We start from the raw sequence: 25,556 nt of genomic DNA on the forward strand, positions 1-25,556 counted from the left end.
TTATTATACCGTCAATGTGGTAGGTGTGGGTTGGGGTGCTTCCAATATTTATTTAAATTATTATAGAAGTCCCTCCCAGGCTTTATTTTGGTTGGAAGTTAAATTAGTGAAAAATAGATGTAAAGCTCCGAGCCCCCAGGCAGAAATGCCGACGGTTAAATGTTCGAATATACAAAAAAGTGAAATTCAACTCATAACAATTTAATGACAATTTAATAATCAAATGATTAAAATTTCCCAAGTACTTTCCTTCCGCTCGACCCTGTCATAGCCTATTGCATCATTTGATTTGTAGTGTGAGATAGCTTTCCACCTGTCCTTGTATTCTACTTATCTGTGTATTCTTCTCTCCAATTTATCCAATTCTTTTTCCTCGTCCTCCCGACTTTCCCCCAAATTCCTTCTCTTCCTGGACTTCTATATACTTCTCCTCCTTTGTCACTTTCTTCTCCCTGACTCATTTTCCTCCTACTCCTCGAATCTATATCGACTAGATTTGTCGACTCCGGCTGCTCTGCTAGTCTTACTTCCGTCTCCCCTCTTATGGGACTCAACTAAACCGGACATTCTGTCCCCCAAAAGCTTCCCATGAAAACACAAGAACGGTACAACATTTTCCTTATCCCTCTCGTCTCACACTCCACCCAGCCTATCATCAGATAACGGATATTAAATTTCTTCGGCCATTCATTCCTTCAAATCCAAATACGCTTATGTTCTTGTATGGTAAAACAACGTCGCAATAAAACACTGTAACAATGACTACTCATACATACATCCATAAATTGCGTCCCATCACTATATATTCCTAATCCCATTATACTAAACATTGTCACAACAATCAGACACATTTCTTTACATTCATCTCATAAAAGGTACACAAATCTTCAAATATCCGTGCGCTGATAGATCCATGCATCCATATTAACTAATATTGCACAAACATAATAATAATAATAATAATAATAATAATAATAATGAGGACTTTGTATGGCGCCTAATCTTTAGAAGCTCTAAGCGCTTTACAACATTAGACAACACCTATAACATAAAAAACATATATAATGATATTATTACAGAAAACAAACACCATGAAATTAGAAAACATAAAACATGCTGTAAATATTTCAGGTAGGGAACATTATTAGGTCATTAAGTCTGTTCTTGCAGTCGAAGAAAGCGAGTTTAAAGAACACTTTTGAATGGGATCACTGTGTCTTTGTGTCTAAGTTCAGTGGAAAATTCATTGCACGTTGCTGGGCCCTGGTATCCAAAAGAACGTTGTCCAAATGACTTCATTCCCGTAGTGGAAATAATGAGTATACGATTGCCAGAAGAGGAGCATAAGTATATTGCTGGTGTGTACACATTGGTGAGGTCGGATATGTATGTTGGATTGGAGTCCGTCAGTGAAACGTAGCACAGAGAACAAATTTTGTGTTTGATTCTGGATCGAATGGATAGCTAGTTTAGGGTACAGAGCAGCGGGGAGGTGTGCTCTGATCGTGATACTCTAAGTATGATCCGAGCATCTGTGTTTGGAACTTTTGAAGTTTCTGAAGTAGATATTTAGATGAACCAGACATAACTGAGTTACAATAGTCCAGTCTTGAAAGTACTAAAGAATATGCAAGTGTTTTAGTGGAATCAGCTGAAAGATATTTGCGAATGGAGCTGATGCGTCTCAGTTCAAGATATTCAGCCTTGCATATGCTCATGACATGTTGGTGCAACGTGAGAGTACTGTCCAAAGTAACACCTAGGTTTCATACTGACTGTGTGAATTTAAAATTGGTGTTGCTATATATCTATTGTTTGAGGGAAAGGATGTGATAGAGAAAGTCTTTGTGTTGTGATCAGAATGGCCTCAATTTTATCATCATTCATCTGTAGCTTGTTACATGTTATCCATGATTTCACATCAGAAATGTACCTCTCTGCACGTTGGATGGTAGCATCAACTTCAGCTGGGTGGCTAGATTTGTATATTTGGGTGTCGTCAGAGTACATTTGGTGACAAGCTGGATGATGATTTTTGACACTTGAGAGCGGCTGAGTACATAGAATGAAGAGAACAGGTCCAAGAACAGACCCATGTGGAACAATGCAACATAGATTAACTAGGCTGGAGTGTATTCTAATTGCAGACACAATATGTGTCCTGTTGACCAAGCAGGACTTGAACCACAGTAAAGTTGTATCATGAATGCCAAATACTTGCTGGAGATCTACTGTGTCAAATGCTGCAGACAAATCAAGGAGGACGAGGACTGTACTCTTTTCGCTATCAAAAGCAGAGAGAATGTCATTAACTACTTTTAGAAGAGCAGTTTTAGTACTGTGGCAAGGGCGATATGCAGATTGTACATTGCTAAAAAGACTGTTTGGATTTAGATGCGATACAAGCTGGGATAGAACAACCTTTTCTAAGATTTTTGATATGAATGGGAGATTAGAAACTGGGCGGTAGTTCTTTAAATCGTTATGGTCGAGTGTTGGTTTCTTCAGCAGAGGCTTTACAATGGCGGTTTTGAAAAATGATGTGAATTCCCCTGATGAGAGAGAGGTATTAATAACATCAGTTGGTGAAGGCAATACTGGATCAAAGCATTCAAGCAGCAGTGATGTTAGAATTGGATCAAGTTCACACGACTTTGGTGCGCTCTTCCTCACGATTGTACGCACTAAATCCATACAGACGGGCCCAAATGCTGCTAATGGTTGCCACTGAAATTCAGTATCCCAACTGTATGGTGACGACGAGTGAATTGAAATTGTGTTGTCAGTCTTATCTCTAATGGTTTGTACTTTGTCACGGAAGAAATTTGCAAACATGTCCGGAAGGTCGAATAGAGAGAATGTAGTTGGAAGTGGTGTAGATTTGTTCCTTGACATTAGCTTGTTAGTAATCTCGAAGAGCTCTTTGCAGATGGAACTTTCCATGATTTTAGTACTGTAGTGGGCTGATTTTGCTGCATGGACTATGTTTGTGACGTTCTTCTTAGCGGGGGCCCCGAGTGGCCGAGTGGTCTAAAGCGCTCTTCGTTACGGATCACTGCCATCTCACCTCTGTCTGCGGCGGTTCGAGTCTAAGATTCAGCCAATGTGGGCATGTGAGAAAGCTTGCCAGTAGCTTCTCGTGGGTCGGTGGTTCTTTCCGGGGTTTTCCGGGTTCTTCCTCCACCATTAATACTGGCCGCCATGTATAGCCCATCGTGCTGAAAAATGGCGTTAAACCCCACAACAACAACAACAACATCTTCTTAGCGGCTTCATAGATTTGCTTGTGAACAGTGATTTTGGTGGAAAGCCAGAGCCTTTCAGCTTTACGGCGATCTCTTTTAGCAGTGTGAAGCTGGTCCCTAACACTGCTATACCATGGAGAACACTTTTGAATTGATACTCTGCACTTGGTGGCTAGGGCATGTTTGTCGAGCAATGAAGGCAGGCAGTTATCGAGTTGTTCTGCTGTAGGCGGTAGGCAAGTTGTTAGGTTTGCTTGGATGTCATGCATTAGTTTGGTTCTATTTATCATACGAAGGTTTATCTTAGCAGCCAATAAAGGTGGAGGGTTAGGGACTGATACGTCAATATGGCATATAATGCGGAGGTGATCTGATGCAAGTTCGTGGGATACTAGGGAGGAAGTTAGAATATTATCATCAGGTCCATAAAGAATCCGGTCAAAAATGTGACCATGTTAATGGGTGGGTTGGTTAACTGACTGTTTGAGGTTGAAAACATTAACTGAATCTAGGAGTTTTGATGTGTAGTTTTCCGGGACAGTCAAAGTGAAAGTTGAAATCTGCAAGAATAATCAGGTTGCCACCTATCGAATTTCCATACTCCAGGAGATTCGGAAACTGCTCCAAAAAGAGAGATTCAGTCAGCTTTTTTCTACTAGGAGGAGGGCTGTATAGGCAGAAAAAATGGACTGACCTTTGTTCCAGTGTAAGTGTGGCTTGGACTAGTTCAAACGATGTGTGGTAGAAATTGAAAGTTGTGGTGTGGTTAAGACGTTTGATCATAGATTTCTTTGTGATGACAGCAATTCCACCTCCGCGAGAGTGGCGGGGGAACGACTTGATGGAGTAATCGGTGGGTGTTAGATTCGCGCACTTAGGCTCATCGCCTGATGTTTTTGACCATGCTTCTGTCAGGAAAAAGACGTCATGTTCTGATTGTTGATAAAATTAACTATTTCTTTGCGCTTTTCCGGTGGTCCTACTGATTGGGTATTGAATAATGTAATACGTAGAGGTTTGTCTTGGATAGTTGACACAAAGGTTGACGATTTAATAGGGATTTGAATTGGGTTATCTAAATTAACGGTCGAATTTTTAAATTGTTGAGCATAAGGGAGATAACGGGAGTTCTTCGTCCTGTTCTACGCCGGCCAGCTTTGAAACAACGTTTCTTTTATGGCTTCTGTTTACATTTACGTAATGATGAATGTAGTCCCAGTTGGTTTAGTCTAGAGCACAATGTAGTGTGGAGACCCAAGGAGTGATCATTTCAAGCAATTAATGAGGGTCCATCATAGCATAAACGGGTTGACTGGCGAGTATCACGTGATGGCGGTTTGTTCAACAACAAAGAAAGTTGTAGCAGTGGAGAAAGACAGCTGAGAAAAAAGGCTAATTGTTCTCGTGTCCAAAATAAGGAGATGAAGAATCACATACGAACTGAACAGCGAATGCATGATGAACACAATAGCGTAGACGAAGACAGGCAACAAGCACACATATCATGAAGAACGGCACAAAAACAGAAGAGCTGCTTCAAGCCGGTTAAGCGATAGCGGCCATCTTGAATTATATCATCTGATATCAACCATTTTCCAAATTCACATTTCAAGCATGTGTAAAATCTAACATATCACATGAATAAATGCACTAGTTTACTACTAAGTAACCTAATAGCGAATTTCAAAATTAATTCTGACCACAAGCTAACTATCTACATAATTCTCTACATAATACGCAAACTCAATTCTCAAACACGCATGCAGATTAAACACTACAAAGGCAATTCTACGTACTAAACGATCCTAGTAATTAAGTATACATATTGCACATAAACACAATTACTATGCCGTAATATTCTGCAACTATCAAGCAAATAACTTACTGCCCTTTACGAATCTTTGTCTTTCCTTAGACTATCCTAAGTTTAACCGCCAAATTACGTGTGGGTTTTCTCGCAGTAATACTATTTGTTCAGCAATATTCCCTCGTGAACTACATTTTTGCTTGCTAGTTAGATCAGAAGTTATAATTCGGATGAAATTTTTATCACACCCTCTGTCTCAATTCCGATTGGATGTCTCTTCGATTTGATCCAATCCATTTTAGCGGACACTGTCCTTCTTGCTGTCTGTCCACGCCCGGTCCTCGCGATTTCCTCTGATCTTTCTAACATATAGGTGGAAAGTCGCTCGATCTCATGCTTGTGCCTATCCGAGTGTCGGATCTTTTCTCTGGTCACGGTAACCTTGCGTAAGAGACTAACTCTAGCCTGCGGCATGTTCAGACATCAAACATGGCTTGTAATAATAATACCTTTGTTTATACACGACTTACGAACTGGCCTGAGCAAACGTGACAAGAAGTTAAACGAGAAATTAGCAGTTTTACACATTAGTTTAAAGATTAACTGCCTCAGGGGATACAAAATTCAGGTAACTTGAAAGAACCACAAACGTTCTTAATTCCGGACTGCTGCATGTACAATGGACTTGCATATGTACGACCAGTTTTCGAACAGTAGTCTTAACATTATGTTTCCAACTTTGCTAGAAGGGACATAATTTAACAATGGATCGTCATTATGTATACACATGTTTTAGTTGAATAAACTGTCTGTTACAATTGGATAATATTTCCAACTTATTTCGCATCTTTTAGTACCATTTGTGCAACTGTACCCCTATTCAATAACAGCAAATGGGCTATGCCTTTCTGAAAAGCTGAAAGAATAAATAACCGCAGTCATGATTTGTATGGTGATGTTTCCTGAATAGATCAAATAAGTCATGCCTTAAACACGCTACTTTGGCTAGGATTGCAGTAATATGTAATAACCGTTAACATGGATGGTCTGGATATATTTCATTTGGCTAGGATTGCATGAAAGTGTAATAACCGTGGACATGGATGGTCTGGTGATATTTCCTTTGGCTATGATTGCATTAATACGTAATAACTGTGGACATGGATGGTACTGTAATATTTCCTTTGGTAGGATTGCATTAATATGCAATAAACGTCGATATGGATGGTCTGGTGATATTTCCTTTGGCTAGGATTATACGAAATTGTAATAACCGTGGACATGGATGGTCTGGAGATATTTCCTTTGGCTAGGATTGCATTAATATGTAATAACTGTGGACGTGAATGGTATTGTGATATTTCCTATGGCTATGATTACATTAATAAGTAATAACCGTGGAAATGGATGGTCTAGCGATAATTCATTTCGCTTGGATTGCATTAATATGTAATAACCGTAGACATAGATGGTCTGGTGAAATTTCTTTTGGCTATGATTGCATTAATATGTAATAACTGTGGATATGGATGGTATTGTGATATTTCCTTTGGCTAGGATTGCATTAATATGCAATACACGTGGATATGGATGGTCTGGTGATATTTCCTTTGGCTAGGATTGCATGAATGTGTAATAACCGTGGACATGGATGGTCTGGTGATATTTCCTATGGCTAGGAATGCATTAATATGTAATAACCGTGGACATGGATGATCTGGTGATATTTCCTTTGGCTAGGATTGCATGAAAGTGTAATAACCGTGGATATGAATGGTCTAGTGATATTTCCTATGGCTAGGATTGCATTAATAAGTAATAACCATGGACAAGGATGGTCTGGTGACATTTGCTGAATATATCAAAAAAGTGATACCTTAAACACGCTACCTTGGCTAGGATTGCTTTAATATGTAAGATGTAGAAATCCCAAAGAAAATTAAAAAAATAATCGCTATTTTTCATCTTTATTTATCTTTCAGATTATAAATAAACATCATCCAGCATTTTATGATATCTTTGTTTAGCAAATGAGTTCTGAATATTCATAAGTAAACATTTTGTCTTGCAAAATTGTATGATTCATTTTTTGATACTCTTATGTTAGTAATGATTTACATATATCATACCTGTAACGCGATCCCCTCCAGGGTGCGGCTCTTTCTTTTTTCTCTAAAACTCTTCTCCCAAAATTTAACTTTTTTATCTGCTGAAACATTTTGCAAAATACCTAACAAAGTAGACACAAACGATAACATCACTAATTTTAGATTCAAGTTTTTGTAATGCCTGACAATTTGATTTTGATCAACTGCGTCGAAATCGTAACAACAAAACAATGGTTCTTCGCCATCAGTGTTAATTGGTTAATTGGTTTAGTTGGGTTAAGTGGTATTATTATTATTATTATTATTATTAATGTTGTTTTTATTATTGTTAGTATTATTATTATTAGTAGTAGTAGTAGTATTAAATTGTCTCCAGTTTTGATTATATTCTTTTGAAAAGGTACTTATATTAAATATAAATATTAGATTTTATTTATTGCTGTGCCGTACATCAATATGAATGATTTCATAATAAGCATTGTTGTTAATCATAAATCATAATTCGACAAAAGGTAATATGCCCCGCCTTTGCCTGGTTTGAAATTCATAGTACCTTATACCCATTCCCGTTTGATATGCATTCTACAACAACCTATACTCTGTACGTTAATGATACAGATGTCTGTAAATCTTGGCAACTATGTCGCTGTTCTTATAGTGTAAGCTTTTTATTTTCTTAAATTAGAGTTTTATTTCTTACCTTTTATTTATTTAAAAATTTTGAAGCTAAAATTATATTAAAAATCACAACAATTGTGTTTACATATATTAAATTTAAAAAAGTATTAAACATACTTTATCGAATATGAATGAAGCTGGGACAAAAATAACAGCCAAATAAATTATTTGAAGTAATGAAGATATTGAGACAAGACGATATAATCGTACTCACAACTTCTTCAGATGAAATATCTCAATGTTAAATTGCATGGGATAACAAAATTAGCAAACTAGAAAAAAATGAGTTATTGTTCACAGGGATGGATATGACAATTTGATTTCCAACTGAACGTTTTTCAAACATCTCTAATGTGTATAAAATTTGTATTTTATCTGTTGTGCAAAATAAATCGTTATATTTACCTCCTGAAGCCAGTTCTCTAATTCCGGAAAGAACATCATCCGCTCTATTTTTATCCGTAGTTCCCGTGACAAATACAATCAAGCAATTGATGTCCTTACCGGCTCCTTTGATCACTTCTGTCCATGGAATTTCCGTTAAAACACCATCTTGAACCTTCTTCGATATTTCCTTTGCGTGGTATGAAATGTTTTCCTCCCTAACCGCGTAGAAGTACCTTTTATCTAAAGTAAGAGAGAACCTTTCTCAAAAAACTAATATAATTAATCTCAGCCACACAATATTCACAATGTACAACCTGCAATATAAGGATTGGTCTGACTAGGAATACCTTAAATCGGTGACCGAAGTTTTGTCACCAAAGTGTAACAAAATGTAAACCGTTTATTGTTCGTCGGGGGAAAGATGGCGAATCATCATGGATCTTTAAAAATATATTTATAATCATGTTGTCTATTACCAAAAAGAAATAAAACTAAAAACGCAAGGTTAAAATCCAAATTAAAATATATGACCCAACATCAAGAATAAGAAACATATCACTTATAATCACGTTAGTAAGTATTGTGATCTGGAAAGTATATATATCCCTCCGAAAAATCAAACTGGTACAGAGAATAATATATTGTCGCACAAGAGTCAACGTGTACAGCAGGGGAAAAGCACATACTCAAAGTGTAAGATTAGGATAACATATAAAAGTATTATCTCGGGGTTTGGCTTCCACCTTAAATAAAGGTAAAATAGATATAACGAATTACGCTGAAGAGTAACATATTTCCTTGACGTATTTTATGATGCGTTTGGTAAGAATGCTAACATAGTATGCGTAGACTTAGAAGAGAAAAATTCCGAAACCTATGGTTTTAACGAACGAAGATGAAAAATATTTAACAATTATATATTATATCACCCAACAGCAGGGTATAATGGTCCACCACCTGATTAACGGAATTAGAAATGTATATATCCAGATACATACATATATCTATCCATAACGTGTCCGATTATGACAGTGACTTCATCAAGACTCTGGTTAAAAATTATATAAATTAAGAGTTAATAATCATACCTAACAACGACAATATATACATATCATATGGCAAGGATTTCATGGCCTATTGCTTCATGAAAGAAGGAAACGAACCCACACAATAAGGTCCATAGGCATGATTAAATACAAGACACAGTCAATAAAACAGCTGACTCACAACCTGAGTTACGAAACGTGCTCACAATCTGAGTTTAGAACGTTACAGAAACAAAGTTTACAAATAAATAGTATGAGTACAGGAATAGCTTTGAAAGCTTTCGCTAAAATTTCAATTAACATCCACGCTTTGGATTACATATATTTCCCGTCACGGAACAATTCAAACATATTCAATGGCGAATTCCAGTATGGCAATGATGTCACGAAACATTGTAAAATTTAAAACATTTGGAGATGTACATGGCTATTTAAAGAGAAAGATACTTTGATGCAATGCGACGTTTACAACAATATATACATATCGGTATTACAAACGATAATCGAACCACTACAGAGGCGTAAGTGACTAAAGCGTTAGCCTCAGTGCGAGAAGATGCGGGTTAGGTATTCGACCAAGTGATAACAAAGACTTATAAAATGGTACTTGCAGCTGCCTCGCTTGGTTCTCAGCATTAATAGGATAGTGTAAGGACTGGTCTGCCTGGTGTTTTAAACCATCTTAGCAACACTAACATTTACAAACATTTTCAGTCCCATTTTACCCCATTATCACTTTGCATCTTTCATTTGTAATAGCTATGAGTGATGCAAATGTTACGCTTCAGTTTCTGTACAGAGTTATTGTAATGTTTGTGCTTGAAACATCCAAATGATTTTCTTCATCTGTCACAACTCTTTTTATCTGGTCATGTGTATATGTGTTCTCTTTTTCAATAAGAGAAACATGACTAAATGTGGTAGTGATCATTTTGATTATACGTTTTGAAATCATTTGCATAAATATCTTATGATCATAGTAATACACAAGTTAAGATAGAAGCTGTGTATTATAAACCATGCTAATGATTTTGCAGTGTAAAGTATCAGTTATGATGGTGTCATATCAATTGGAATTTGTCGGATTTTAATTCAGGATTTAAGGTCTTGACGTGAATTAATTGCAATATACATTGGCGAATACCAATATCCAAATACAACCCAAAAAACTTTATTATGTTAAAGCAGATTTAAAGAGATTTCAAATGTCAAGTAATGGCATCATACAAACCAGGCTATTATTCTTCCATTGTTGCATGCCAGACTGAAAAGGATTGGCATGTTTCAATAGGCTAGACACATCAAAGTGATACACAGAGGACATCATCGTTGTTGTTTTTGTTTTTTTTGAGTAGATACAAATAAATATTTCAACCTTGTTATGTATAACTTTATTGTATACTTAGTGTTTCATTCATGAGTAGAAGCTGAACTTTAAGATAACAAGAAAATTACTAACCTCTTGAAATGGCCAAGGGAAGATTGGGATTTGTTATTTTTAAGTTTACTTATTGGCATAGATAGAGAAGTCTACACTTCGCTGCCGGTACGGTGATGCAGTTAAGGAATATATCTTGAAGGTTTATGTGTCGGTGAATAATGCATATAGACCAAGCTTTACGAATTGCAAATAAAAAATAGTGGAGAAACACATGTCAAATTTGCAAGGAAGAAAGAACAATTATTTGATAGGTGGTTCTCAGCCAGGAATGTTCATAAAGATTACGATAATGACAGCTCATAGTAATTGAAGTGTTCAAATATTGCATCATTGTGATGCCAGGACCCTGTTTGATGAGCAAAAAGTAGAAATGTTGGGAAGATTCTGCTTGCAAAGCTAACGATTATTCTTTGACTCACAAAGTTTCATTTCTCAATAGGTGTCCCCTTGCAGTTTGTGGCACCAAATTCATATCAGTCTCAAGTAGTGAAGTGGGATACTAGACGTACAATGGAAATTAGCATTACAGACCCCCCTGGGTCAATATACGTACAATGGAAATTTAACATGGCGAAAAATCGTGGGTCAATATACGTATAAGGGAAATTAACATGGTGAAAAATCGTGGGTCAATATACGTACAAGGGGAATTTAACATGGGGAATAGAGTTTGGGCTTGTTTAGGGACAAGGGGATTTTTTTTTTTTTTAAATTTTTTTTTAAAAAAAAGGGGTAGGCAATTGAAAAGTCATTCTCTTTTCGAGAAATATGGGGGCCCTGAAAAGGGCCTTTGGGTTTTTCTTCTTCTTCTTTTAACTTTTTAACTTCTTCCACCATCCTCTTATTTTGTCCATCATTCCTTTCTTCTTCTTCTTCTTCTTTTCTGTTTCCGGCATCCAGTCCGGGTGGCCCATGGCCCTGAACTTCTCTTGGATTTTCATCCAGTTTGCGTTTAGTTTTTCTAGTTCTTCCTTTTTTTCTATTTTCTTCTTCTTTTCTTTCCTTTGACCACTTTTCTTTGATCTTCTTGACCTCTTCGGTCAGCACATTCCTCATTACTTCTTCCGCTTTCTTAAGTTTTTCTAACCCCCACTTCGCGAAACATCAATCTGTCCATTCTACAATGTCTTCTAGAAAGCACCTTGCACTCGTCACATGAACTATCGCTTCTTTTACCTTACCCACTTTCACATACGGTGGGTTAATTAAACCTCTGATTCTCTTCTCCTCATCCTCTATCATTTCTTTTACAATATTTACGGATAAGTGGAGGCTGGTTACTTGTCTTGAGACGAAGTCTTTTGTCACTGCATATCTCCATTCCTATTCAACCCTTTCTGCTACACTCAATCCATCCACCATCCAATACCAACTTCCCATAAGATCGTTGTATAAAGCTGAAGCTGCTGGCATCTTCTTGTTTGCTTATTCCGTAGAATGGGCTCCAATGGACAACACTGTTAGTTTTATACTGAAAGCGCGGACGTGATGGAAAACATCCCCTAAAAACATAAAATTGATCTTACCTAGATCATGACCAAGCAACGCGCGGACGTGAAGGAAAACATCCCCCTACTTTCTCATTTCATATAATAAAACCCTAACTATACTCTCCACATACGCTAAGAAACAGTTAAAAAAAACCATAATCTACTATTCACAAAAACATACCTTAGCTCTTACAAACACAAACACATACCCTCACATTTTTTTAAAAAAGAGTTAGTGTTTATATTCACACTACTCTACCTACACACATTGGCAAATGGATCGTTATTTCTTTTCTAGAGTATTGGGTAGCCCTTAAAAGGGCTGTTTTTTTAACTCCAGATGCATCTATCTAATGATGGCACCTTCCTGGCCTGGCGCCACACACGCATCTTATTCCCCAGTCTCCTTTCACCTTTCTTCTGGGGAGCGCAGAGGGAGGATGATTCGCTTCAACACCCCAATCCTCTGTCTCGGGAATGTTGTACGACATCCTCTCTCCTATTTTCTTTTCCTCCTCTTCCCTCTGTCTTCTCTCCTCTTTCTTCTTTATTCTTTCCTCTTCTACTATAGCCTCCGCGGCCAGTTCATTTAACAGGCGCCTGACATATTCCAGATGTATCTGGAGTTCAAGAAGTTTGCTTATTCTGCTATTCATTTTTGGTGTTGATCAATCAACAAGGGTAGTTAGACTGCCGAACGAGTTTCAATTTATAGTGAAAGCGCGGACGTGAAGGAAAACATCCCCTAAAAACATAAAATTAATCTTACCTAGATCATGACCAAAAAACAATGCGCGGACCTAAAAGAAATACTCACTCACTTTTTTTAATGCTACCCATCACTATTTTAAAATCTTTTATAAATCACTTCAATAGACTATTTACATACACAAAGCAATCTAACCCCAAATGTACACCTGAAACACCAAAAAAAACATGATTTTAATCTACTATCCACACCAACTTACGTGAGCACTTACAAACACAAGCACACAAACTCACAAACACATACCCTCACATTTTTTAACAAAGAGTTAGTGTTTATATTCACACTACTCTACCTACACACATTGGCAAATTGATAGTTATTTCTTTTCTAGAGTATTGGGGTAGCCCTGAAAAGGGCTGTTTTTTTTTTGTTTGCTATGGCAATCATTTTTAGTTTCTAAGAATGCGATGTCCTCTGAGGATAGACTTTCTGGCGATAGGTCTGCTTCTTCGGAAAGAGAAGAAGAACTCTTTGGTGTCGATACGACAATCGACAAAGCCTCTGTCAGCTTCAGGTTGCTGCTGCTGCTGCTGCTGTTGCTGCTGTTGCTGCTGTCTCTGAAGTCTGTACTTCTCTGTCCATTCTTCTTTTTCCCTGTTCATTTCTTCTCTGAAGAGCTCTTCTATCAGGTCTTCAGTGATTTTTAACATTCTCACATTCTCTATTTCTTCCGGCTTCGGTATCAGACTGTGTCTGACCCTATGCAAATTCACGTAGGCTTCGTTGAGCTTAGCTAGTTTGGAGCACATCTTCTTAGGAGGATGAGTCGACAATGGATGGTTAGACTGGAAACAACCCCGGTTCTTAAAGTCAAAGCGCGGACGTGACGGAAAACATCCCCCACACGGTTTTCGAGCCGCAACGTTCAGTGAGTGTCATGAGAGGGATAGTAAGAAATGAAAGAGCATCAATCCAACATTCTTATGGCTAAACAAAAGACAAAGGCATTTTTTTTCAAAACACAACATTTTTTATTCAATAATCACTTAACACTAAACAACAACTCTAACATTTTTAACAATAATCCAACATGATAACATCAAACAATTTTTTTCAAATCACAAACATTTTTTTCTCAATTTACAGTCTACTTTAAACAGGGCTGACAACGTTGTGAATGAAATTGTGACTTCCACTGTTGGAAATCATTAGGCCATTGATGGACACTACGTTTGCTAGCTTGAGACAAAAGATAAGCATAATGGTCACAAAACCATCGATCTACTTTCACATCGTTTCTAGTAGAAGAACGAGGATCAAAATGAGTCACTAAATGTTCTAAGGAATAGCCCAGGCTGCGATGATGCAGAAAATACACACAGTACTGTCCACACACCAAGGAATCTGTGCCTTGTAATTTCACGTTATTGAATCGGGTAGTCTGAGCATTTCTTCTCATAAAGTCGATGATATCGTCTTCCAAAGGGGGCAATCCGTACGAATCGAAATATTCCACAAATCCTTCTTGAGGAAAGTAGACGGCTACCCAGTGGGTTCCTGGGAGATGACTGTCGTCCGTGTTGATCACGTAAGCTTGATGGTCTTTAGGTTTGCGATGAGGGAGTTCATCTTTATCACAGACGACAGGATTCCAAGAAGCCGTATACGAACTGTGGTTCAAAAGGTAATAAAGTTCCCAGGTATCCATGTTTTGTGTGTGCTTTTTTTCTTCTTCACAGGTAATAATAATTCGTCAATTCGATCCTGACTTTTTGCTTGAAAATGTCTGACGAATAAACGGTTATTCGTTCTGTTTCCTCACTCTGATTCAGGAGAGCTTCGATACGATGGGTCTCTTGAGTGGTTAATGGTGGAAAAGAATGTTCACGCAAGTCTTTATACCACTGGTGCAACACGTCTTTGTCCGAGATGAGACTCCAAGCTTCGTCCAGATACTCGTCCAATTTTTCTTCTTGACTTAACATTAGGCATTTATCGTGTTGAATTTGACTGGGATGATCGTTTTGGCATCCATAACAATTTTTCTTAATCAATTCCGTCATTTTTTCGACCAAGTGTTTGGCAAAACAGGAGGCTAAATGAGCTTCTTGTTCTGGCCATCTCGACTTCATCATGATCACTTCTTCTTTTTCCACGGTCTCCTCACATTTCATCTCCAAAGTTTCTTCACTAGGTAAAGAGGGATAACAGTCTTCCATGGCTTCTAGTAATCTAGGATGACTTCTCTCAAACTGTTGATTTCTATCGTATTATCGAATTCTGCATACAGGATGACGTTCACCGTTACATCAGGGTCTCGGTTTGCAAACTGAATTTCCACACGAATTTGGCCGGATTTTATAGGGTGGAAATGTCCCTCGTCGCTGCCTTGGTCTGGAGTGAAATCGAAAGCCCACAAAGCGTAGCCTCCTGCGTAATCTTCGTACGTAATGCCGTGACTTGTATTGGTTCCTAACTGTCCGGTGGCTTCGTACAGGGACAACTTCGACCTCAAGTAATTCTTCTTCTCAAAGTCAGGTTCAAAGGGTCGGGTACACAAGGTCTTGCCATCGCGACTGACTTCGATCTTGGACACGCCAAAGTGTTGAAAGTAGAAAGGATTTTTAGCGATAGCTCCGTTGAAGGCTTCATTTTCGACGATACCAACGATCAAACGTTTGGGTAGCTATCCTTGCAACAGATGATCTTCGATCATGGATCGCTGTCCCTTGGGAATGGTGAAGGTTTTCACTTCCACGCGTCGTATGGGATACTTGGCGGTCGTTCTGCTCAATGTTTGACTGATGTCGTTACCCACGTTAGGTAACACTTCTACGCGTCGTACTTAGAGCCTGGCTTCCTCGATGACAGTTTTGCAAGCAGTAGTACCTATCAAATGGAAAGCGGCACTGCCACGATTCAGTCTCAGGCGAACATTCACCCCGTTTAGCAAATATTTCTCTTGTAACCACATGTCCAAATGCAAACGATCCATTAGTTCTAAACTCTGTCCATCTTTGATTCTGTTTCTTCGTTCTACAAATCCGTCATTGTTTGGTGTTTTGGTTCCATCAGTTTCGAATGTTTCAAACTGGCCTGCTTCGTCAGCTTCCCATAGCACACAGGCATTGAGATGAGTGTTCTTGGCGTCTATTCCGTACGTCAAGAGATTTTCCAGGTACGCTCGATAAGGGTAAGTATCCATGCTGCTACTGACCAGTTTGTTGTTCAAGTACAAGACCACTCCGCTAAACAAGGAAGGCATGAAATTGTTGACGGGAGCTATTACCTCATCCTTTTCTAGGGGTGAATTATCCTCATCGACAAGTTTGACTTTCAAGTACAAGTAACTGCTATTCAGATCGATGTAATCTTCGGGTTGTCCTTTGATTTCAAACTCGATGGGAGCTGAGACTGTCAATGAGGAGACGGGGTGAAATTCCACCCACTGGGATTCTTGCATGGTCATCATGGTGGGGGGCATGGCAAACAGATCCAGTTCCGTCTTGGAACAAGCGCAAGACTCTCGGTGCATCATTTTTTTTTTGTCTCTTTCTCAATAATCGAAAACGTCTAAGTCTCGAACGGTTCTTCTTTTCTTGGCCTTTCTAGCTTGAAGTCTGGTGAAAGGGTGTTTTCTTCTTCGTCGTCTCTTTCTGCCTTGTCCTTGCTGAATGCCTGACTCGGTAGCGTGCAGGGCATTTATAGGTGTGTCTTGTCGGCCTAAAATGTCTTTGCCTGTTTGTAGCAAGACATTTTTGCCTGCCCTCATGAAGGCTTCTTTAGGGTTTTGTTTGTCGATGATGACATTTTGGAGAAATTCTTACCCTTGCGTCAGTGCCGCATCTTTCAAGGCGTGCAATCCGCGTGTCACCATCGGTTTCAACACCGGGGCCACCGAACGAAAGGCTGATTTTAACATATCTCCTAAACCGTGTCCTCGCTGTCGAGCAACCCCTCGGTACACTGGATACATGACTAACTTACGAGTCGTGAGAGAACCGTTTTCGAAAATGGAGTTTCACCGTGACTTTTCCTTTGGTGAATGGAATATTTTGTCCCAAATCTCCTTTTATAGTAATGTTGACCATGTCCAAATACGACTTGCTGACCGGCAAATAGTGAGGATGGACAAATTCGCGGTGGACGTGGTAAGTGTTTCCACCTTCCTCGTCAGCGTTCGCAGCAGAATCCACTTTGAAAGGAATGACACGCAGTAACGGCACGGAGGTGTGTCCCACCACGTTGTACTCCACCACATCGGAGTACACAAACATCAAATTCAGTCCTTGGTTCAGTTCTACCGGGGGTATGAAAATACTTGGCAAAAGAATCGTTGTCGTAAATGACTGGTAATTCGGGTTGTCCTTTTTGTTCTACTTTCTTCCTCAGCTCCATGTCTCCGCCCAACATGTCAAACAATTTAGGACAAAATAAGAAAGTCATCATTTTACGCCCCTCAGGAAGCGACGAGCTGTTTTGTGGTACTCCAGGGTGACGACACCTTTTTTGATTTCCTCCAAAGCTTTCAGAAACACACCATTAAACATGGTGGCTATGGTGCTGACCAAATGTTGACCACTAAAATAATAACCTGGGGGAATGAACAAGTGATAGATGGTGTACCTTTGATTTTTTTGCTAGGGGTTTTCTTTTCATATTTGCTATGGGTAACCATCCACTGTTGCAATTGCTATTCATGAACTTCCACATCAAATTTATTTTGATTGGGAAGGACATTGAGGACTTGGGTCGGGTGAATCATTTCTACTAAAGCCACTTCCCAATGGGCTTCGTGATCTAAGGGGATGGCTTGAGGTAATTTGGCCGTGTAACAGCACACCGTGTTGTTGGGAAACATCTCCATGGAACTGTCACTGGGTAAGGTTAAGTAAAATTGGTTTTCGTGACTCATAATTCCAGAGTTCTGTGGCTCTCCGAGGGGTTACTGGACGTCAGAGGCGTGTCTCCGTCCAAAATGGGGTTCTGGTTGTGGTTGGAGTGGTGACTGACACTGGCACTGGACACAAGGTTCCCGTGGTTCCAGTTCGAGGAGAATTTCAGGGAGGGATTGGGAAGCAGGCAACCGATGCAACTGCTCAATAAAATGGTCCACAATTGTTTGTCTCCTTGTTGCAAACTCAAATTGGCGATGGCTGCCCCGATGACACAATACACCGCGAAGATTTGGCAGAAAAAGACGATTTGCGTTTTAGGCACACGTTCTCCACACCACACCCACAAGGGTTGTTTTTGTAAATCTTGCACAGAAGAACTAGGTGAAGAAGGAGTGGTCGACGTAGCTGCGTCTATGTGAAAGGGCATGATGGTCACTTCTTTTTATAGTCGATGACTTGCGAAGCGTCGATCCAAGAATCAAAACTGGGTGGATATCCTTTCCAACGTACTTTGACTTCTTTGACACTTCGTTTGCCTACTTTACGGGTTCTGCGTTCGAGAATGCTTTCGATGTCGTACACGTCGTCTTCTTTTTTGGTCACACGTTGTAACTCGGGCAAATAAAACGTTCCTTTGAGCACTTCTCCGTTCATGTCTTCCAATTTATAGACGGCAGGATGACGGCCATGCACTCATCCAGTGACACGAAACAATTCGGTCGTCCAGTTAGGTAAGTAGCCTTTGTCGAAAGTGCATTTGGTTTTACCAATGCGCACCCAATCTCCTACGGCCAACACTCCACTTTTCTTGGGGACAGCCCTCGTCGGGGACGTACCAAACAGACGCTCGAACACCAGCACTTCGTTCTCGGGAGTCACGTCTTGCGGGGCACGTCCGATGCTTCGATGGTAAGATTGGTTGTACGCTTGCACCAGGTGCGGTAAGATGTCGATGTACTTCAGAGTGTGGTGATGCGTAAAATATTTCCACATGCGTTCTTTCAAAGTGCGTTGAAAACGTTCCACGATGCTGGCTTTGGTTTCGGGATTCTAAGTGGTAAAAAAATGAATCTCACGTTTCTTTAATTCTTTAATTCTTTTTGGAAAGCTTGGTTCAGAAATTCGGTGCCTTTGTCCGTTTGCCATCGAAGAGGGTGACGACCGCTTTGTTTCAACACCCGTTGCAGGGCTCGCACTAACTCGCTGCTCGATTTGGAAGTCAAGGGCACGACCCAGGCAAATTTGGAAAAGACGTCGATGACACAAAGCAAATATTTGTAGCCACGATTGTAGCTGGCCAAATGAGAGACATCGGCTAAATCGGCTTGCCATTGATGATCGATACCTTCCACTCGGGTGCGACTTCTGGTAAACTTGTGTCGAATGGGTTTGTGTAAAGTGTAGGTAGCTTGTTCTTGTAACCATCGTTGCACTTGAGGTAAAAGGAGACTTTTTAGTCGAGTTTTGGCAGCACGATACAATTTTTGAACTCCTGCGTAACCTGCAGGATGAGAGGGATCGTAGTAAATGCTAGCTAAGACTTTTTCCATTTTTTTGTGTTTGTGTGTTAATAAGACACCACTCTTGGAGGATGCTACTCTTTTTCTCTTGGGGTACTTTCTTGGATTGCAATGCTTTGCGTGTGCGACCGGCAATAGGTGTTGAAGAGGAGGATGTCTGAGCGGGGGATATTGGTTCTTGTTTCACTTCTGTCTTCACTTCTGTCTTCACTTTCTTTTTCTCTTGTGATTAAGAATGGGTGGCCATCATCTTTTTAATCCATCCAATTCTGGAGGTAGGTGGTGTTGTTAACTTGCGTACTTTTCTGGTGAAGTTTGAAACCCTTCTTCTTCTTCTCCTTTTTCTGTCTTGGTCACTGGTACTGGTGATGGTGCTGGACTTTTCATCAAGGTCTTAAAATCTTTCAGAGTGGGTAGAGCTGTTTCGTCTAAAGCTTTCTGGTGAAAGAGTTGCAGTCGTTGCAAGAGTTGACCGTACTTTTGCGATTTTTCTGTTTCGGACAAATCTTGGCGATCCATCAAGGACTGCAATTCGTGTTGTAACTGGGACATCTCGCTCAAATTGGGATTGGGAGGTAAATGCGGGGTGCGTTGTTCTTGCCACCGATGGTATTCCATCCATCGTTTGTTAGGCACTAAAGCTAGTTTTCGTCCTTCCATGGGATTGTCAGGGGTCGATTCTGAGATCTTGGGACTTCCGAGGGTCTTTTTATCTTGCTCCCACCAGTACTCCCAACATGGTTCCCAAGACTCCTTTCAGTATGGGGCCTAACAAGAGAGGCAAAATTCCTCCACGTTGGACCAACATCTTCTTCTTTAGACGAATGGGAATTTTCTTTTGAACCATTTGGCGAAGAACGTGACGATGCTTGCTTAAGCATTGTTTCTGGTGTTTGGACAAAGGGATCGTGCGTTTCAAAACGTTCAAACAACATTCGCACACGGTATCGATGACCTCTTTGGAGGCCGTTTGAATGAGTTTTTTTCGTAGGGGTGGAGAAGCTTTGGACAGGACAGATAACATGTCCCCATGTTTGGCTAAACGTGGTGGCAGTCCTTTCCTTTTCTTTCCTTGGGGTTTTCTGGAGGGTGACATCTTTGAGTCTTCAGGAGCACCAAAAAAAAACACTGATACCCCGACTTGGTAACAGGCCTTTTTTATACTGGAACTCGTCGCCACTGATTGTCTTTACGTCGTATCAGTTTGAGGACAGGCATGACACGTCGTGCAGGGGTACGTAACGGACTAAATCGAGCAAGTTCTTGCTTGGACAAATCCAGTAAACTTTGTAACATGCCCGATCTTTCTTGGACTTTGATTTTTGACGTGTACAGGACAGGCCCTCCGTCTTGGCACCAGTGGTGAAACAAGTGGGTACGAAAACGCAAATCCTCGGGGGTCGTCGGTTTCAAATCGACGAGTAAATAGGCGTGTGGCGTTTGAGTGGCATCGTCGTACGCCTGAGTCAGCCAAGGCGTTCCTAACTGTTTGGCTAAGACTTGCACTTGCGATTTATCTCGAGGGCTTTTAAACAAGACCACGTAATGCGCATTGAGACTAATGGTGCGATGGGCTTTACTTTGTTGAAACAAATTTTGGGTGATGTAAACGACACTGGCATTACGGTGATGCCCTTTCCGCGTGAACCACAGTTTAATTTCTTCTTCGTCTTCTCCTAACATGTGGTCGAAAATGACCAAACGGGTTTGACGGGAGTCAGAGACGATGCCGTCGTCTTCTTTAGGAATGCCTTCCACAAACACGATGGAATCGCCTTGACTTTCTCGCAAGAGGCTGTACGCCGATTGCCACTCTTTGTAACACCACACGATCCGCTGAGGTGGCCGATCGATCAAATGATGTTTATGTTCGATCAAACGTTTGACGAATTCGGTTTTGTCTGAACCGCTAGGTCCAGCAATGAGCATGTTAAAGGGATGGCAAAGATACAAAGCCTCCCAACTGGCACGATCTAAGTGTTCGTCGATGACTTTGACAGTAGAGGAAGAGGGAGCAGAGACAGCAGAGGTAGCCATTGTGTGAGAAATGTCACTTGTGACACGAAAACAAACAAGACAAGAGTTTATATACTTTTTCAGAACACGTTTATTAAATGTTTTTTTTGAAACATGAATACGAAAGACAAAAAGACATAAAAGCCAAAGGCTTAAGTACAAGAATAAAAGGCACATGGTAACCATTAACGTGGAATAAACACAAGTGTCTGTACAACAACATGTTTTGGGTAATGTTCTAACCAGTTCTATAGTAGGGGGTAAGGTCACACAAGGGTCCTCCCGAAAGGGTCTTTCAGGCCTGTCCACGACAGTCCCGTCCTGGGTGACGGTTTCTTCTGGCACCGTCACTAACACGGGTTGAAAAGTAACTTTTTTCCTTGAACAACTCTCGTGCATACTGGGCCACTTCTTGGGTCCAAGCCTCAAAACCCCATTCTTTCCAGGCACGGACATCTGTCCAATGGGGATGTAAGTCACAAGCTACACACACATCGTCATACACGTCTTGGGTAGCTAAAAGTTGACGAATCCAGATGAAAACGCAAGGCTTTGAGCAAAAGGAGTTTTTCGTGACCATTTAAGGCCATTGAGGTGGTAAGTACTGATCCACAAAGAATCGGCTGGTAAACGAAATCCCAGAAAACAAGTCACTAAGACACACACCACTTGTCGACCCAAATTGAATGGATACAGTTCTTGTAATAATCGATGGTAATGATCCACGGTTTGAATATGGTCATTGAGTTCCTTCCACGGAATCTGTTCAATAATATGTGACATAATCCGTGGCATGGCAACTTGATTTTATAGTGTCTTTGTTTCGGAAGCAATAAAGGTAATTTCTAACTAAACATGTTCGTTCTCCAGTAGGGAATTTAAATGTTACATACTGTAACTGAAACGTCAGAGTTTGTCTAGATGTTTCGTCTTTTTCTAAGCAGATTGCATGTAACAAATGTTGGTAATCCTTTAACTCGTCTTCCTCAATACGTTGCAGTAAGTGAATTTCGAAGTAACCAAAATTACGAACGTCTAGTCCATCATCATCCCCAAACTGAAAGTGTTCAACAAGGTCTGACCACTGAAAAAATTTCTGACGAATCAGTCCTCTTATACCATTCAGGTACCAGTGGTTAAAGATCTGGTGACGTAACGGATTCAATTGTTCTTTACGTTTGACTTGTATTTTCACCAGTTCTCGGTAAATCCTTTCTCTCAACTCCTCAGGCAAGCCCAAAATGTTCTCTTGTAAAGTATCCATAAGTATATACACTGTTTTTGGAATCGTTGGGTGGTTTAACTTTGTGCCTGATGTAATATCCACTCATAATCAGTCTTCTTGTACTTTGGAACAGAGCATAATTTAAAAACGGATGAATCACTTTGAGTTTGCGTTTCACTTGTATTTTGATCAGTTCTCGGTAAATGCGTTCTCTCAACTCTACAGGCAAAGCACGAATGTTCTCTAGCAAAGTATCCATGAATAGGTCATACTAAATCCTCTTTGGTCTGACACAAGAAATGTACTCTTTGCACAAACATGGTTTTACTTCAGTGTCGAATTTAAATCGTTTAGTCACTAATTTGCACATTACAATTCGTTCAGAAGTTTCCTCTTTCACTAAGTTGACATTGTGTTCAAGATGTTGGTAATTCGTTAACTCTTCCTCTGGAATTCGATGCAGTAAGTTTACAATGATGTAGGTAGAATCGTCCATAACAAACCAATCCTTTTTAAAACTAGAGGATCGTTGATCAATGTCCGTCCGATGGAACACTTTCAATTGAATCAATCCTTGTATAGCCTTCAGGTACCAGTGGTTCAAACACCGGTGACGTAACGGATGCAATTGTTCTTTACGTTTCACTTGTATTTTGACCAGCTCTCGGTAAATGCGTTCTCTCAACTCCACAGGCAAAGCACGAATGTTCTCTTGTAAAGTATCCATGAACAGATTATGGTAAGTTACTTCAATGTCTCGGTCCCACTAAGGGTAAGTAATGACAATTCGGTGACCATCGAGCATGTTCTATGTAGGCCGAATCTTGCGGTTCCCAGTGGTGAAGTGACACACCGCAACTGAAGCACTTGACTTTATCTCCTTCGCCCAAGTAGAAAAATCCGGCTCTGGCTAATTCTTCGGGGGTCGGTCCTCCAAGATACTTAGGCCATTTTCCTTTGAACGATTGAAGACGATTTTCAAAGTCGCAGTATTCCGACAAACGCACAGGAAACGAATATTCGTCTTTCACAGGTTCGTTTCGATGAGGGTTGGGTGACATGAACAGGAGTTTGCTCAAGGCTGGATGACATCCGTAGGGGGGTAGACGTGAAGGTGAACATTCCCCTTTAAAACGAAACCCAGTAAAATGTCCAAGAGGACGAGCGGCATCACTTTCGCATCCCTCAGGTTTGACACGCACAGCATCCCTTTCCATGATAGGGGTAGTGACACTAAAGTTCCCATGATGCTTTACGGCATCGCTCAGGTCACAACGTACAGCATCGTACCCATCGCAAGGCTCACAATCGCATTCCACTTCAGAAGCCTCACACTTGAATTGTGCCTTTCTAAACAACTTGTTCTGTGTTTCTCTGAAAGTATTCATCTTGTTCGCTCGGTCTTGGTAGTCACAATGAACTATCGATCTTGCCTAGGGTTCCTTTTTTATATACAGACCAATACCGATGTGACTGTACGGCAACGTAAAGTGATTGGGAAGTCTCACTCGCTTCTGGTACACAATTTGATAGACTTTTTCCAAGGGCCGACTGACGATGTGGTGAGTGGGTAAACGTACAATCTTGTTCGGTTGGTAGGTGGTCACTTTAAAGTGTCCATCCTCTCCCGATTGCAAGGCTTCTTTCAATACCCCAAAGTTGACCACTCGACTGGTACGATAATTCAGAGTCAGTCCTTTCACTTTGCACGTCGTGTGCACTTCTCCTTGTTTGTCCCGGTATTCGTAGCCGTAATTTTTGGGGCCGCCACTGACGAAACTTAGAATCTTGTCGTCGGGATGCTCGTCTGTCCAGTCTCCTAAACGGTCTCCTTCGATGTCAGGGTGCTGTTGACTCGGGTGATGGATGTAAATGCAACTGTCCGTGTCAAAGTACAGGACGCGTTCTCCTAACAGTTCTAAAGCTTCGTACAATTTTAAGCGAGCATGAGCTGTCACGTAAGCCGCAATGATGACATTTCCAAAAGGGTCGTCTTGTACAAAGTCCAGATCTTCGTAATTGACCAAGATCAAATTCTCTCGAACGACGTCCACGTGTTTCATGTATTTGGTTTTGTCGTGAATCATCTGGAAGTAGCGGGAAGGTTCTGTCAAATATTTCGTCTTGGGTAAACACGGACGTTGTGCCATTTTACCCCACAAGCAATTTAACATCACTTTGGCAAACGATCGCCTGCCTTCGTTTTTCTCGATGTGGTCTAAAGTGATGCCTTCTTGTACATAGTATTTCTCTTTGAATTGTATTTGGTCTTCGGGAGTGTGACACCAGGACTGATAGCCGCTGGCTTCTTTCTTCAGTTTCAAAAAGGCATCCACGTAGTCGGCGAAAATGCCTTTCTGACTGGGATCACCCTTGTGGTATTGCTGTGTCTTGGGAAAGTGGCAAATTTCGTACACTTCTAACACTTGGTATCCCATGTCCAGAGCTTTGAACAATTCTACGCTGACCCAGGTTCCCGTCAAGGCACGTTCTTCCTGGGTGTGATGGCAAGGCTGGTCTTGGTTGCACGTTACGGCACAAGTACGGCGCAATGGAAACATCAGTTTGCCTTGACAATGGTGAGGTAAGACGGGATGGTACAAGTCCGTGGGAGGCAAAACTTTACACTTGATCAAGCCTTCGTATTGTCGAATGTTTTTCAGGTCGATGTGTTCCGTCAGCAATTGTGGGTGCCCTACAGGAAAGCGACAATATTTGCACACGTAGGGATACAGCGAACACACGTCCAAGTATTTGATTTCTTCTCCTTTCTCTTCGTCGGCTTGGTACAGAAAACAGGTGGCATTGGTCCTTCCTCCGTACAAACTATCCCTCGGGTTCAGCAGGTCCATGAACTGGTAACTTTCCACGAGGCGTTTAAACTCGGGATCGGTTTTCATTCGGTGATCGTACTCGTGTTCCCACATTTCCACCACTTGGTATCCTTGCTGTTCTAACTTTAGGCGCCGCTGAAAAGTGTCCTGGT

General features: G+C 40.5%; 1 protein-coding gene across 1 annotated transcript in view; it reads right to left on the minus strand.

Annotated features, from left to right (window-relative positions):
* Nucleotides 1-25,556, minus strand: part of LOC149793155 (calpain-5-like) — a 91,408-nt gene that overhangs the window by 48,638 nt on the left and 17,214 nt on the right. The window contains exon 3 of the mRNA XM_089967084.1: nucleotides 8,244-8,465. Coding sequence (XP_089823210.1) covers nucleotides 8,244-8,465 — 222 coding nt within the window. The remainder of the gene's footprint in view (nucleotides 1-8,243; nucleotides 8,466-25,556) is intronic.

This window comes from Sinohyriopsis cumingii, chromosome 8 (genome assembly GCF_028554795.1).
Source record: "Sinohyriopsis cumingii isolate HCF-2022 chromosome 8, ASM2855479v2, whole genome shotgun sequence".
Classification (NCBI taxonomy): Eukaryota; Metazoa; Mollusca; class Bivalvia; order Unionida; family Unionidae; genus Sinohyriopsis; species Sinohyriopsis cumingii.